Source organism: Oculina patagonica, chromosome 7, assembly GCF_052425735.1.
Source record: "Oculina patagonica isolate OP01 chromosome 7, crgOcupat, whole genome shotgun sequence".
In the NCBI taxonomy this organism is placed as follows: domain Eukaryota; kingdom Metazoa; phylum Cnidaria; class Anthozoa; order Scleractinia; family Oculinidae; genus Oculina; species Oculina patagonica.
The window spans coordinates 17,021,147-17,035,867 of record NC_135764.1 but is presented as its reverse complement, the minus strand read 5'-3'; the positions used below and the strand labels follow the sequence as shown (position 1 = coordinate 17,035,867).

Genomic DNA, 14,721 nt, shown 5'->3' with positions numbered 1-14,721 from the left:
CGGATGAAGGGTGGTATTGTGTTGGGAAAAAATTAAATAACTTGGGATCCGATCCACACTTCTCGTTTTGACCGTTAGGGGAATGAGGCGAGAATTCCAAAAGAAGATGGCGGCGGCGGTGGCGGAGGATTGTGAGTTGTGTTTTGATGTTGTGGCTGTTTTACCAGCGGGAGGATCAGGCGTCAGAATGAATATTCAACTTCCTAAACAGGTACAAAATCTACAATCCTTGAAAAACTACCCAATTTGTCACAGATGTCAAACTACCGTAATACATATAATATATTGCCACTGACAGCTACTGTAGTTCAATAATACTATATTTAAGAGAGTTTCCTCAACGCAACCTTTCAGCTGTGCTTTGAGGGCACATAAAGATAAAGCCACTATTTCACATAGAAGTTATACATGCATCTATCATGTTATCCTGAGGGAGGGGGGGGGGGGTAGTGAAATATGTGAAACTTTTGCCTTTTCCTATGCATTTTTGAATCCCCACCTTGGTACCCTTATACACCCTTTTAATAAGTCGAGGGGCCATTTTGAATTTTTTTTTTTCCACAAATGACATCATTAATAAAATATTCAAAATGACTCCTTGGCTCATTACAATGGTAGATACTTCATTTTAATACGTCGAGGCGCAGATGAATATTTCATTAACAACGTCATTCGCGGAAAGTTAAATATTCAAAATGGTGTCTCGACTTATTAAAATGGTGTATATAAGATCTGATCAATTCTCCTATAATGGCAAAGGCTTTGTGATTTTCTTGTCGGAGGAATGGTACGGTACTTTGTGAATTCAGAGGCAAATACCCGGGTATATATGATCATATCTACCGGTAAATACCCGTACCCTACCACAGACTGGTGTTAATAATTTATTCCCTGCTTGCTTTTGGAAATTCCAGAATGCTCTATACCCCCATGTATTTGGAATTAAAAATGCTCTACAATGTTTCCATGGCCTGCCCTGAAACACTGCCAGTGAACTTACTTCAAACCAGGGAGCCCTGTTTCCAACAAACAGTGGTGAACCGCTACCCATAATAACTAATAATAAATTCTTATCACAAGGTCTGAATGAATTTAAAACATGGCTTCTGATTGTATTTCACAATATGCAATCACGTGACAATGTGGAGCTCACTTTGCTGATGAAGACTGTGAGATGCAGTCAAAAGCTATGTTTTTATTTCTTCAGACCTTGTGACAAGAAATTATTATTACCGTAGTCAACTTAATTCTGAGGCCAAGAATGAATTTATAGGCATTGTCACGTATGCTTTTATGCTTCGACAGGGCAACCTGCAAAATTATGCTGATAAAGCAGCCATGCATGCATGTTTTTTTTTAAATTCAAAATTTGTAACATTTATTTGTGTGCAAAATCGTGATGGACTCTGGTCAAGTGGCCCAGGTTTGAGTGCTAGCCGCGGTCATTGTGTTGTCCTATTGGGCAAAACAGGAAACTCTCACAGTGCCTCTATCTGGCTTCCCAGAAGTATAAATGGGTAAAATCTATTGGCGAAATCTGACAATCTGCTTTTATTATGGAGAGAAACATAGAATTGCAATTCATCTATCTATGATTATACATGCGCATGTACATGTACTCATTGGTATATTGTTCCATTGTGCATCCAAGTTGAAATTGAGTATGTCAAATGTCTGTGCTGTGTTCTTGCTATTTTGTTGCAAAGCATGGTCAAGCATTTTTATCTGTTTTTAATAGTTTTGTCAAATTATGGAAAGACCATTGATCAGTTACACCTTAGAAGCATTTGAAAGGTAATTTCTATGCTGTGGTATAGATGTTTGTGATATACATTAATAATCCGATTAATTATCCAATTAATTAATTAATTAATTAACTAATTATCCAATTCCACTTACATGTAGTTGAATAAAAATAACACTGTAATAAATAACGTAATGACTGTAAAAACCAAATGCAAATTGCTGGGCTACTCCCCAAAAATCGCCTCAACTACTGTAACTTTTATTCTGATGCCCCTCCCCCTTTCAAAGTTGTTGCTTAATGAATGAATGTAATGCTGTCATTAACCATCTTAACTGTGTTATACTAGTTACACAGGTTACATGTAATTGTAGTCCTCTTGGATCTCCTGACTATATATGCACACTGCAAAATTAGTTCAATTCTTTAAAGTCTAGTTAATTCAGGAAAGAAAAACAATGAAATTGCATTTTTTAGTAGTGAGTAATATAACTTTATTATATGATTAGAGCATGAGTGCTCTAACCAGCTGTCAACACAAGCTGGTATCGGCCGACCAGTATCACATGACCGTATTGTGGGCTCAGGTGTAGAACTGTAAAGTTTACCACTGACCAGGTAGTGGTTTCCATTTTTCCGTCTGTGGTCAGTAAATTCAGATTTGGATTAAGGGTAAAGTAAAAACCCGGGGAGCTCCGCTTAAATTTACGCTTGGCTAAATCTAATAAATGAAAAGTACATTTTCTTACTCATCTTTGGTATTTTGATGAGTTCCATTGAAGACTTGTAAACAAGAATTATTATTCAGTGGTACTTTAAATATCTAATAATATATAATATGAGTGAACAGAGGCACTTTTCTTTTCCTTTTAAGCTTTTATGATGTAAATCTTGGTATTTTTACAGTGTTTCATGGATTAAAGAAATTGTTGTCCCCATCAGTAAAAACTACTTGGAGGTTGCACAGCAGGTAATACACGTTATTATATAACCTGTAAATTATATACCATCTGAAAGTAACAAGCCTCATTACTTTGGGATTTAGCAGCCTTTTCCTGTTGCTTCTTTTGGAGGGTTGTAATTTTCAGGTGGTAGCTACTTTCAGATAGTTTTAAGATGTTCACTTCTGGTATATTTCAGCTGATTCACTGTTTTAAAAAAAATGTTTTCCATACAATTTAATTTTAGGGACATAATTTTTGCCTTTGGCATTAGGGTCATCAAAAGCAAATATCATATTTAGCATCTTAAGGATACAGCTTGTTGTATTCTGTTATTTCAATTGTATGCAGTAAATTCAATGATGTCCTTGATTTCACTGATCTACAGATTTTGAGTGAATTTTCTCACCACAAAGTCAGACTTGTTTGTGGAGGATCAACAAGGTCAGTTTGAAATCTGTTTGAATTGAGTGTAATTTAATTCAGATAGCCATTGTGAGTTACAGCATCAAATTGATTCTAATCATTAATTTTCACCAAGCTGTGCCACAACACTAAGTTCTTTTTCAATACACCTTAGGAAGATTAAGACTTAACTTTAAAAAATGGCCATTTTTTGGATGCTCTGTTTGTGATGCTGCAAGCTCCAAGGACGTTCGTGCCAAAATTTTCTACTCGATAGATTTCTTTAATTTTTGTGTTGTGGTAAGATAATGAGTTACTTATGTTAGAAATGCAAGAAAAGTTGGGGTCACCGACTTCGTTTTAGAGAAAAAAGCGTGTGGAAAACTACCCTGATTTTGAAACATTGGCGCACGTAATTCAGCATGGTTTACAGGGTTTATAGTTAAAAATATCGAAGATGAGTAAACGGAGGCTACCGATCTTAGTCACATTTTGTAGAAGTGCCTCTGTTGCGTAAATAATTCCTAGTTTTGCCATCTTTTTTTGTAAAACTAAACCCTGGAAAAACGCATTTGAAATTGTCGTATGGCAAAAAGGAAAGCTCAAAGAGCGGAATTAAAACCGTCAGTGTGACAAAAAAAATCAAACTTCCTTTTTAGTGCAGAATGCCTGTGGGTGGGTGTCGGCTCCCCTCGGCCGCTGTCTCACCTCATCCGGGGGGGTGGGGGTGGGGCCGCCGTCCCCCCTGGCCTGTCTCTTCTCCGGTCCCTTCTCTCGTCTCTCCGTCCCCCGTCTGGTCTGCTTCCTCGCGTTGCGTGTTGCGGTGCTCTTCGCGCGCTCGGGTTCCGGCGCCGTGGTCTCCGTTGCGGCCGTCTCTGCGCCTGTCGGGGGGCGCTCTTCATCCCCGTGCGGCGGGGGCGTGTCGTGTCGCGGGGGCCTGGGCGTGCGTGACAGTCCGGTCGCATCTCTTCTTGTCCTTCTCTCACCAATCACGATTTTTTATTATTAATGAAAGTGTGTGCATGAACATGCCAGGTACTTGCAGTCACTTTGTGCTATATAAACTAAGAGTTATGTGCACTGAGTCCTGTAGGCTGGTAGACAACATATTCAATGTTATTATATATTTTTTACTGAGTTTGTTGGTATCTTAGACACAGGTCAATATGGAATGGCATTCAATCTCTAACCGCAGATGGGAGAAGTCCACCCACAGTAGTAAGTTTAAATGGTAATAACTGCACTCTAAATGCCTTGGCTTACTACTGAGTTACTCTATAGAATGCTTTTATGATGAATTAGAGTATCATGCCTATTAATATGCTTTTTGAAGAGGGTGAGCAAAGGTTTATGTGTGACACGTGAAAAGGGCAAAAATTAGTCTGTGATGCGTGAAAACAGGGGAAAAATTAGACCGTGACACATGGAAATAGCTAGAAAAGACACGTGATTTGTGAATGCTGCTGTTTCAAGTATACGTGACGCGTGAATTTGGTTAAAAATTGTGTGTGAAATGGGATCACAACACCCCCTTTGCTCCCTCTTTGATCTGCTGCTCGCTCTCAGCTGGTAACATTCAGCACATGTCCAGTGCTGTACACTGTTCTTAACATGGGCTGTGCTCATATTGAGGCATGGAACCCAAATAAGAGAGGACGCTAGCCAAAAATGTATAGAATGCATGTTAATGTAACTAGAAAGAGGCTAGGAGTCTTTTCATTAGAGGCAAGGCACTAGGCAAAATAGTTGGCTGTGAAAAAGATGCTACTCAGTTGCTCTTAAAATTGTAATGAATTTCTTAAATATCTAATTGACTGTCAAAACATGTTACACCCACCAGTTATTTCCAATCAGTTAGTTGTGCTATCAAACTGTTTTAGAGGTAAATTAATCAAAGAATAATATAAGCTGTCATTGACTGTTCATTTAACTCACTTTAAACTACTAGTCAGATCCTTATGAGAGTCCTTGAGTGAAGTACAAGGTATTGTTTTTGTTTCACTGTAGGTAATACTTCATGATGCAGTTCGGCCTTTTGTAGATGAACAAACATTATGGAGTGTGACTATAGCTGCTAAGAAACATGGGGTTAGTAACAGTTTGTAACCAGTAGTGTACCAGCTCTTGTTCTAGTGTGTCAGTTACTATTGTTTTAGGGGCTAGGGGCATTGTTGCTGTTGTTTTATATAGATCTATTGTTCTTTGGAAGGGTAGCAAGTCATTGATATGAAGCCTTCCATGTGCTGCTACCCAACCCTTTGTAACACTGTGTTACAGACAAGTCACCTCAAACTCCATGCTGGTTTGTTTTTTAGGCAGTTGGAGTCATTAGACCACTGTCGTCAACAGTTGTAGCACAGTCATGTGACGGATTCTTGGATCATTCACTTGACAGGTAATATAATGTCAGTATACTCTTCCTTAATTGCAACCAATCAGATTGCAGGAACTGGTTTGTTGCTTGGTTATGTTACTTTTTGAAAAAAATGCAAATAACATGATCGAAAGTATCATCGACACAAAAGACAATCATTGGACCGTAAAGGTGACAAAATGGCTGCTGCTAATAATAAAACACTCTAGGATCAGTGCTCCATCAAAATGAGTGGGTGATGTTGTAAATTTTGTGGGAGTAATCTGGAGGGATTTTCAAGTCTCCAAAATCCATGCTCATGATGTACTAAGCACTACAGAAATCTGTAGTGTGTCCCTGATTTGGTGTTTTAAATTATGTGTTGAAAATCAAGTTAAAAAAATGAACAACTCAGAGCCAGTGCACAGATGTACAGTGTATGTAAGGGAATGAGAATAAGAATGCAATAAAAGATGTTTTTTTGACATGTTATGACTGCCAGGTTAATGGTATGTAGTTGCTGACCTTTTCATTATATCCTTGGTGTACAGATCAAAGTTCAGATCAAGTGAAATGCCACAAGCTTTTCAGTATGAAGTCATTGAAAAAGCCTTCAAAGAGGTGAGTTGAAAGTTATTATTTGAGAGAAAGATGATTTTGAAATTAAGATAATTTTGCACAATGTTGGGTCGTTTTGTTGATTAAATCTGATGCTTTGTTTCAATTTGTGATGTTCAGAAGTATAGGTATAATCAAGAGAATTGTGTCCTTTAGTTTTATATAATTTACAAGTGATGTGAGCTGATGCTGGTCAGCATAAATCTGACTGATTATTTTATCATTGTCTTGATTGGATTGATAGCCATGAATGAGGCGTGTAGCCCCATGTTAGCTATAATTTTTATTTATCTTTCACTTCAACTTTAGTTTCCTCACAACTTGTTAACATATTTAGAAATCACAACCTTTTTTGATGTTTACAATTATATACGTTTTTTTATAGTATCATAGTGAACCGTTAGGTTTTCCAGTTGACCCTCATGTGCAAAAATAAGTTTAATTTGAGTAACAGTTGAGGAACCAAGAAAAGCAAAGAAAGAAAGGAAAAAAAACAAAGAGTAAATATTAACAATAAAATAATATTAAACCTACAACAAACAAAATAACAATTTCAGTAAAATAAGAAACATCTTATATTCAACACTGAAGTAAAAGTGGACTACACTTGCCATATAATTATATTCACACAAGCTTTTCACTATGTAGCTTATGTAATTTCGTTGTGATTTTAATTTTCAGTGTACAGAATATGACTTTGAACATGGCACAGAATGTCTTCACTTAGCTCAAAAGTATGCTGCAACACGTGCAGCATTAATTGATGGACCGGATTCTCTCTGGAAGGTTGGTACATGTATATAGGTGCTACATGTAACACCTTTTAGAAACCTATTTGATTTATAAGAAAAGAAATTACATAGGGAAGTAACCTCAACTGTTATTAGTGTTCTTGCAGTTCTAGCTTTTATGCAAGATTTAGTTAAACAGAGTTCTCAGTTTCCAATTAATTCCTCTTTGGTCATCTGTTGTGTTTATGCAGTATTAGGACCAGTTAGTGACTCTTTATGTAATGTTTTATAACTGAGCAGCAGTGTTTTATCAAGTTTAAAACATGAGGCGCAGCCAAGTGTTTTAGACTTGATAAAACACGAACTTCGAATTTATTGAACGGCTTAAAAATCTTCTGATGTAGATCAACTCATTCTTGCACTAATATTTAGATTTGGGGCTATTTTGGCCTAGGAAATTGGACGTAAAGTTTAGCCGTGTCTTTATCAGATATAAAGACACTCATTAAACATTAATTTCTTTTGTATTTTCTTTATGAATTATTAATGAGTTTTTTAAAAGAATGGGCGATTCCAGAAAATATCCGTACCATACCACAAGTGTTGTAAGTATTTTTAAAAACACAACAACGCTTTTCATTTTTTTGGAACATGTTTCGATGTTTCAAACATCATCATCAGCCATAATGCATATATAAGGTTTACAGAATGATCGTTATTATATATGTAACAGCCTATACAATGAGCCTTTATAAATTCAAATTAACGTAAAATGCAAACTTAATTAAACTAACCAATAAAAATTTAGAAAAGAACAATAGTGAAAAACCGCTAAGCTGAAATAAATTGACATGCTCAACTTGTTTGTTCCGAAAACTGAAAAGCGTTGTTGTGTTTATTATAGTAAAACATTTAAGTGAAAGCATGTAGGTGTTTGCATCAGCTTAGAGCACAAGTCCTCTCAGTGTAGGCGTGGTGTGGCCTGTGCTTGGTATCACACCATTTTACCACCAATGTTTTGCTTGGATTTGAAAATAGTGTAATTGTAGTCAGGGGAAGACATAGTTTGTTGAAGGTTTGTCGCTGACTGTGTTTTTGATGTTATTTCCCAAGACGTTTCGGCTATTGCTTACGCCTTCATCAGTTAAAAAATCAAAGCTTTCACACGCGATTTAAAATAGCAGCACGTTAGCGCGCGCTTTAAAACATAACGTGTAAAAGTTTGAAACAAAAGAAAACGTGGCGCGAAACTTATGCGCGTGACAAGGACTTGTAAACCTCTGGCATGACAGCATGGTCGTTCCCAGAGTGCGGATCCTTAATGGACAACCAGGCTTCCAAAAAGAGTCGCTTGTGGTAATTTGGCTCATGTCCAACTACATTGACGGCATTGAAATCCATGTGGTGATTATTGTCATGTACATGACAGGAGATCTTTTCAAGAGTCATGGTCGAACATGGCCACTGCCCGTTTGTGTTCCGCAATCCGGGTCTTTAATGGTCGCTCCGTTTGACCGTAGTATACAAAATTGTTGGTGCAATTGATTTTGTAAACTACGCCAGATCTTGGGCGGTCAACATCATTTTGAGCCTTTGGGCGCGGAAACAAACTGCTCACAGTTTTTAGCGGTTTGTAGGCGACTTTGATCTCTTGTTGTCTCAAAATGCGGCCAATCTTTTCGGAAATGCCTTGAACATAAGGGAGTACCACGAAGCCATTAGTTGGTAAATCTGCTGGTGGTTTTGATAGTGATCTTTCACACTTGCTTGGATTTTGACTCAGACTTTCTTGTTAATAACATGAATCTACTGAATATATATTATGTTACGTTACCTAACTTTCTTTAGGTTACATACAAGAAAGATTTGTATTCTGTTGAAGGAGTTTTAAGAGGTACGTCGTTTAACAGTGAGTTGCTTGTTATCACAGTTTTATGTAAAGTCAAGACTTAAAGACGGAGAAATACATTTACCATCAATATTACCATTATGATAACATTCGGAACAACATTGGTTACATCATCACCTGGGTGATGATGGATAATTGATGCGTGATAACTATCGATTATTTAGTGCGAGGTTTGTCACGTCATGTCAGTAATTTGCTCTTAGTTCGCGGTTAACAGCTTTCGTTTACCCAAATACCCTCCCGCCCTTAAGGCTTTGGAGTTTTATTGTCAATGTAGTTTCCGCTTCTTTGGTCTGTGGTTAAATGCGTTCGATTACATATCATGTGTGTATGACAGTGGTATGATGACGGCTGTCATTTCTTTTGTTGAGTTCCTTGACACATTAAATAGCCTTTACAAGAAATATTGCGTTATCAACAGAAAAGCAAGTGCATGTAGTAGTGGCTGTTGGAACACACTTTCCAGTATTCATAGAGAAGCTGCATGAACAGCTCCATAAAAGAGAACAAGTGGTAAGTATTCAACAGGTAAATTAGAAATCACTACGTTGGTGTAATTTGAATTACCACCGTAAAAGTCCACCTTTTTAGGTCAAAGACCCAAATGTTGGAATTGACTAAATTGCATTCAGATAGAAGTTTATAAGAGAATAAAGTGTCTTGCCCAGAAACACAACAAAAAACTCGGCCAGAGCTTGAACCCGAGTCACTTGATCCAAAGTCCAACCCACTAACCAGTTTGTGCCATGCATAGGGTCACAACATTACACTCCTAATACTAGTTGTCCTCGGGCCACGCTCTGTTCCAGTTGTGTTGGCTTTCACTTGTGTTGGTCCACTCCTGTGTCCCCTCCCGTGCCCGCCCCGCGCCCCTCCCTCCTCTCGCCTCGTCTCTCTCTCTCGTCTGCGTCCTTTCCCGTGCCGTGCTGCCTCTCCTCCTTCTCCCTCACGGCTGTGCGGCGCCCCGGTCAGGCCCCCTTCTTCTTCTTCTCCCTCCCCCTCGTCGCGTCCCTCTCCCTTCCCCCTCTCTGCCTGGCGGGCCCTGGTCCCTTCGTCCCGCCGTCTCCCCTCCCCCTCTTCCCCTCCTCGCCTCTGAATCAACTGTAAATTTTTATTCCATACGCAAACCTTTTAGCAGTGGAGCTTCGAACATCATATAAATGAGACAGCCCTCCCATTTGCCATGCAAGAATCTTCCAGTCCGCGATCAAAGTCATTTTTATTCACAAAGTACCGAATTAAAAAGTAATCAGTTAAATAGTATGTGTAAATAACCATTGGGACCGAGTGATCCCAGAGGTTCCAGGCTCAAGCGCCTCACCCTGCCACTAGCTGGATTTGTTCACAAAAGTTTTGAGTTCAACTTCTCTAACATGTTTTGTAAATAATCAACTGGACTGCCTCCTGCCAGTTGGGAAGTTGGGACTTTTAACCATGTTGTGTTCACTTGTAATATTTGTTTCATCTGTGTGAGTGGCGTGCCAGGAGACTAGCTAGCTCAAAGATAAGTTTATGACCACGATAATCATAAAGTTGTTGTTACACAGGTGGCTTATCTCCCTGACATACCAGCAGAGCAGAAACTTTCTCAAACAGTGGCAGAACAGCTGGTGAGTTTTTAGCTTACCGGTAACTTCAGTTCAGGGACACTTATATAATTTATTTGCTAACTTCTTTTATTTGAAACTACAAGTAGGGAGAAATCAAAATGGCCATGTAGTGGTGCATACCGGATGTTGAAAGTTGAAGTACACTACAAAGGTTCAGCAGCTCAAATATTACATAGTTAGTAGAGGGGACTACTAACTACTAATTAAATTTTTTTTTTTTTTTAAAGGTTGGTGTGATATTTTAAGATTTTTACCGACCTAATTATATGTAGATGTAGATGTAGAATTATAAATATTAACACCGTTTTTCTTTTAATGATCGAGCAAATTATCAATTCACTGTGTTTGCTCTATTATTACCTTACTCCTGATAATGTGTCATAGTAAAAGTTTTACAATCACCCCAAATCCAATCCATATGATTACTCAGACACTCCATTAATTTTCAAATTGAACCATGATTTGTTTCCGCAGGCATCCCAGATTAATTCCAAGTTTGTGGCTTCCACGGGCTGTATATCTATTGTATATGTAGCACAGAGTACAAGACCAGATGAAAGAATATCTAGCGAGGTACAGTGTTTGACTGTGTTTTGGGTTTTTAGTTGCTTGTTTTAATACAGCCGCTAGTTTGTTACTAAGAACTAGACACAGCTTCAGCCGTTAGCTTTGACTTTCACATTTAGATAAAAGAACCCCCGCGCGGTTTCTGCGGCAATAATCACAGGATTTCCTCGTCATAACACGTTCATTGGTTGTACGTTGAATATAGTTCAGCACAAACAGTACATCCCTACTTTCGCAAAACGTCTTCACTGAAAAAAAAGGTGTGAACTGCAGTTTTTGTTTCATATTATAAACCAGTTTATTTATAAAACTGTATGTTACTTTCCTGTTACTAAAAGAAAGCAAACGTTTCTACAATCACTCCATTCCTTGTTTTAGAGCTGTAGCACAGCAAATATCAAGTGGTTTCTCCAAGAAATCTGTCAAAGACTGGATTCTTCTTCGATTAAACGCACGAGGCTGGTGAATGTCATTTTTGCTAACAGCAGCAAGGAGTTCAGTGCACACAAGGTTAGCTGACTTGTCAGTACTGTTTGCGTTGAGTTCTTTGATTCTTGTAAAAAAGACGGGTTTTTAGCCCATGGAGCGGCTGTTCAAAGCACGATCAAGCAAATCCAAGATAAGCCTGAATTTTTTATTTTTTTTTTATTTTTTTATTTTATTTTATTTTTTTTACATACAACATAAACACAGTAATAAACAATTTAGGATAGAAAAAAAAAAAAAAAAAAAAATGACACACTCTTCTCTACACAAAGCTGACAAAAACACTGAGCTACCCTCTAGGAGGGTGACTCTCTGCTCCACAAACAAAGAAAGGCATCCCTTCAAAATCTTAGGAGAGGGGATTTCTGTGATAGGTGCAGTAGCAAATCAATTTAGTTGGAAATAAAAATCCTAGTAAACGCTCTAACAATAGTAAATATTCGAAAAAAATTAAACTATATTAAGCTAACAAGATTCATTAACAATCTAAAGAAATTGATTGATGTCGAATCCTCTGCAATTTGAAGGTGATATGGAGGTGAGCCTTTCTGGAAACAAGAGAGAAAGTAATCTGATCTTTTTGTAAACGAATATTTATTCTCAAATTAAAAAGGGAGATAGGGTTGATAATGGTACATTCCAATCCTAGCTGTGAGGTAAGAGTGTCGGAGGCCTGCCCACGAAGAATTACGAGAGGGCGGTGCGTCCGGCGCCCTCCCGCCGTGCCCGGCCCGCGGCGGGGGGAGGTGGCCCCCGCGGGGGGGGTGCCGGGGGGGGGCTCGGCTCCCTCTCCTGTGCCGGCCCGGCTCGCGCCTCCTGGGCCGGGCGGGTCCTGGTCGCCCCGGCCCCCCGCTGCTCCTCGTGTCTACTCCGCCTGGCCCGCGCTCTCGCTCGGCGCTCGGACCTGCTCTGCCGGGCGTCTGGTCTCCTTGGGACTCGCCTCCTCGTGTGGTCGCCGATCGGGCTCTTGGGTTCGACTCCTGTTGCGGCGCCCCGGGCGTGCGCCTCCTGACGTGGGCGTGGGCTCTGGCGTGCTGCTTCTCGCTCGCGCCCATGGGTCGATCTGTGCTCTCGCTCGCGACTCCACGGCGGGCTCGGGGGTCCCCCCGTGCGCGTGGGGCCGCTGCGCGGCGCTCTGCTCCGCGCCCCGCCATGCTTGATGGGACGGAGCCAGGGCTTGGTGAGTCGGGGCGCGGTGGCCGGAGTCGGCGGGGGCCGGCGGGGTGCTCGGCGGCTCCGCCCTCGTCTGCTAACGGCTTTCTTGTCCATGGGCGCCCCGTCCCTCCTGGGTTCCGTGCTCTGTACAGTTGCTCATCTCTGGGGTCGGGTCTTCGGTACCTTCAATCTGATTCTATATTGATTTCATTTTTATATTTTTTTTTCAGTAGCGTTATCTGTTTACATTTTCTGCCTATCAGTTTTCACGTCAAATATTCTCAAACTCCACGGGAACATTAGAAATAAAATATTTATTTATTATTATTTATTAATTTGAGTGACGTAACAAGTATCAAGGTGTCAAGGTATCAAACACGTCAGGAAAAGACTGCGCAGTAACGCGCAACCTAATATTAAGGGAGAAGCGGCGTTCAAAGATAAGTAGTCAGAAGCGAACAAGGCGAAGTTTCCACGATGCGTAGTGAATTTTCATTTGACGCATGCATCTTGTTTGCCGTCAAACCGAAGGCCACTTTTAAAATATTTGACGATTGCTTTAAAGGCTGGTCCTCCCTGAAATTTATTGACACCCTGAAACTTAGGTTTTGACAGAAGTTTGCATTCTATGTTTCCTTTGTTAACAGATGGCTACAGAAGACGTCAAGTCCTGTATGCATGAACAAGGCATGACTTGTTTTGGTGTGTTTGTTCCGCCAATCCCCAGTAACACAGCAAAGGTATAGTAATAAATATATCGTAACTTGCTCCATGGACTACATGTACGTGCATTCTATAGATAGCTTTATGTGTCCTTATTGTCAGTTATCTCAATCGTTTCTTGCAGGATGAAGACCTTATCTCAAGGCAGATCGTTAAAGCAGCAGAACTGACGGTAGGCGCCATGATGGATGTGCCGTCAGTATTCAGTGGACAGACGTTCGACACGAACACGTAATGCGTCACACGCCTGCGCATTAACTGCTGCTGTTACATGTCCACTGCCAGTATAAGCTAAGCTCACGAGGAGAAAATTGTTTCTTCTGTTCCCCACTGGAAGGTGGATAAGAAAGAAACTCAGGCAGAAGTGTTATTACTGTTGTGGCCACAACTAAAAGAAGTAATTGATAACTTAACGAGTTGTTGCACCTTTCCGGCAATTGAGAAAGAAACAATAGCCGTGCAGTGTAACTCTCATAAGTGTATGTTAAGCTATGACACTACAAAATAGTCAGCCAGTTTCTTGATATTCACTTCTGCAACCTGACCTCTTGTGAAATGTTTCCGATCGCTGTAAAACTGTACTTCACTCTACGCAACACAGCCGGAAGTTAAAAAAAATTAAACTAAAAGGGGACTTCTACAAAAAGATATAAAACAGATAGAAGCAATGTTTAAAGGAGCAAATGAATATATTTTAATTTTAATATTTGAAATTGTAAGTTAGTACTGTAAAATAGTTTTCGGTATTTTAATACCAATTTGTTAAATAAAAAATAAGATAAACGCTCCCCTGACAAATAAATGATTAGGCAGTAATGCGCAAGTGAACCTTGCCTTACAAAGTAAAGGACAGGTCACAGACACATGAAGTGATGTCTAACACCCATGAAGCACGGCCAGAAACATCAACAGTGCAATAAATGCTAAGTAAAATTGTTTTAAAACAAAACTGCAAGATTTGACTTTATTTTTTCATCCCAAAAGCATTCTGGCTTGACTTTGTATCAATTTCCATTATTTTTTGACTTTCTAGGAACAAGGTGAAATCCAAGATGGCGGCTCTAATGTCGTTATATGACGTCACAACCAAAATGAAATATGTCATCTTGTAGAGTAAGCTAAGGGGTTGCTACTCAGTGCAAAATAATTTCGCTGCACACATTAATAGAACGAAAACCTTAGGCGGGTCCACCCCCTCCCCTCCCCTTTGTAGCAGGGTGGGGTATGAATTTGCTTGTAAGTCCGAGGATTAGCCATTTTAAATTACAATTTGCAAAGACAATCATTGGTATGGAATGAAATTGCTTCATATAATTTTCCAGTCTTTTTGAGTACATGGGTAACGGGAAATATGTCGACTTATCAAACCACGAGCGTATCAGAACGGTCATCTATGGACACCGGTGTTTGAATTGAATACCGTTACAGAGTTTTACAGAAAGTAGACGAAATTAAATTTCCCTTTCGTTCGAATCAGTT

At 39.6% G+C, this 14,721-nt stretch overlaps 1 protein-coding gene across 1 annotated transcript; it reads left to right on the top strand.

Moving 5' to 3' along the window:
- Positions 1-69: 69 nt before the first annotated feature.
- On the top strand, positions 70-14,029 carry LOC144659622 (D-ribitol-5-phosphate cytidylyltransferase-like). Its single transcript, XM_078520092.1, has 16 exons — positions 70-211; positions 1,739-1,794; positions 2,651-2,714; positions 3,074-3,129; positions 4,245-4,308; positions 5,098-5,178; positions 5,406-5,485; positions 5,995-6,064; positions 6,743-6,847; positions 8,641-8,686; positions 9,123-9,214; positions 10,249-10,311; positions 10,786-10,884; positions 11,257-11,388; positions 13,167-13,259; positions 13,367-14,029. Exons 1-16 carry the CDS (start codon positions 83-85, stop codon positions 13,475-13,477), a joined length of 1,341 nt encoding a protein of 446 aa, XP_078376218.1. The 5' UTR covers positions 70-82; the 3' UTR covers positions 13,478-14,029.
- Positions 14,030-14,721: the final 692 nt, after the last annotated feature.

Excerpts from the sequence above, each read along its gene's own strand:
- LOC144659622 (XM_078520092.1), top strand. The coding sequence starts at position 83 with ATGAGGCGAGAATTCCAAAAGAAGATGGCGGCGGCGGTGGCGGAGGAT. Across the intron at positions 4,309-5,097 it reads GGAGAAGTCCACCCACAGTA|GTAATACTTCATGATGCAGT; the intron begins GTAAGTTTAAAT and ends GTTTCACTGTAG. Across the intron at positions 10,312-10,785 it reads AAACAGTGGCAGAACAGCTG|GCATCCCAGATTAATTCCAA; the intron begins GTGAGTTTTTAG and ends TTGTTTCCGCAG.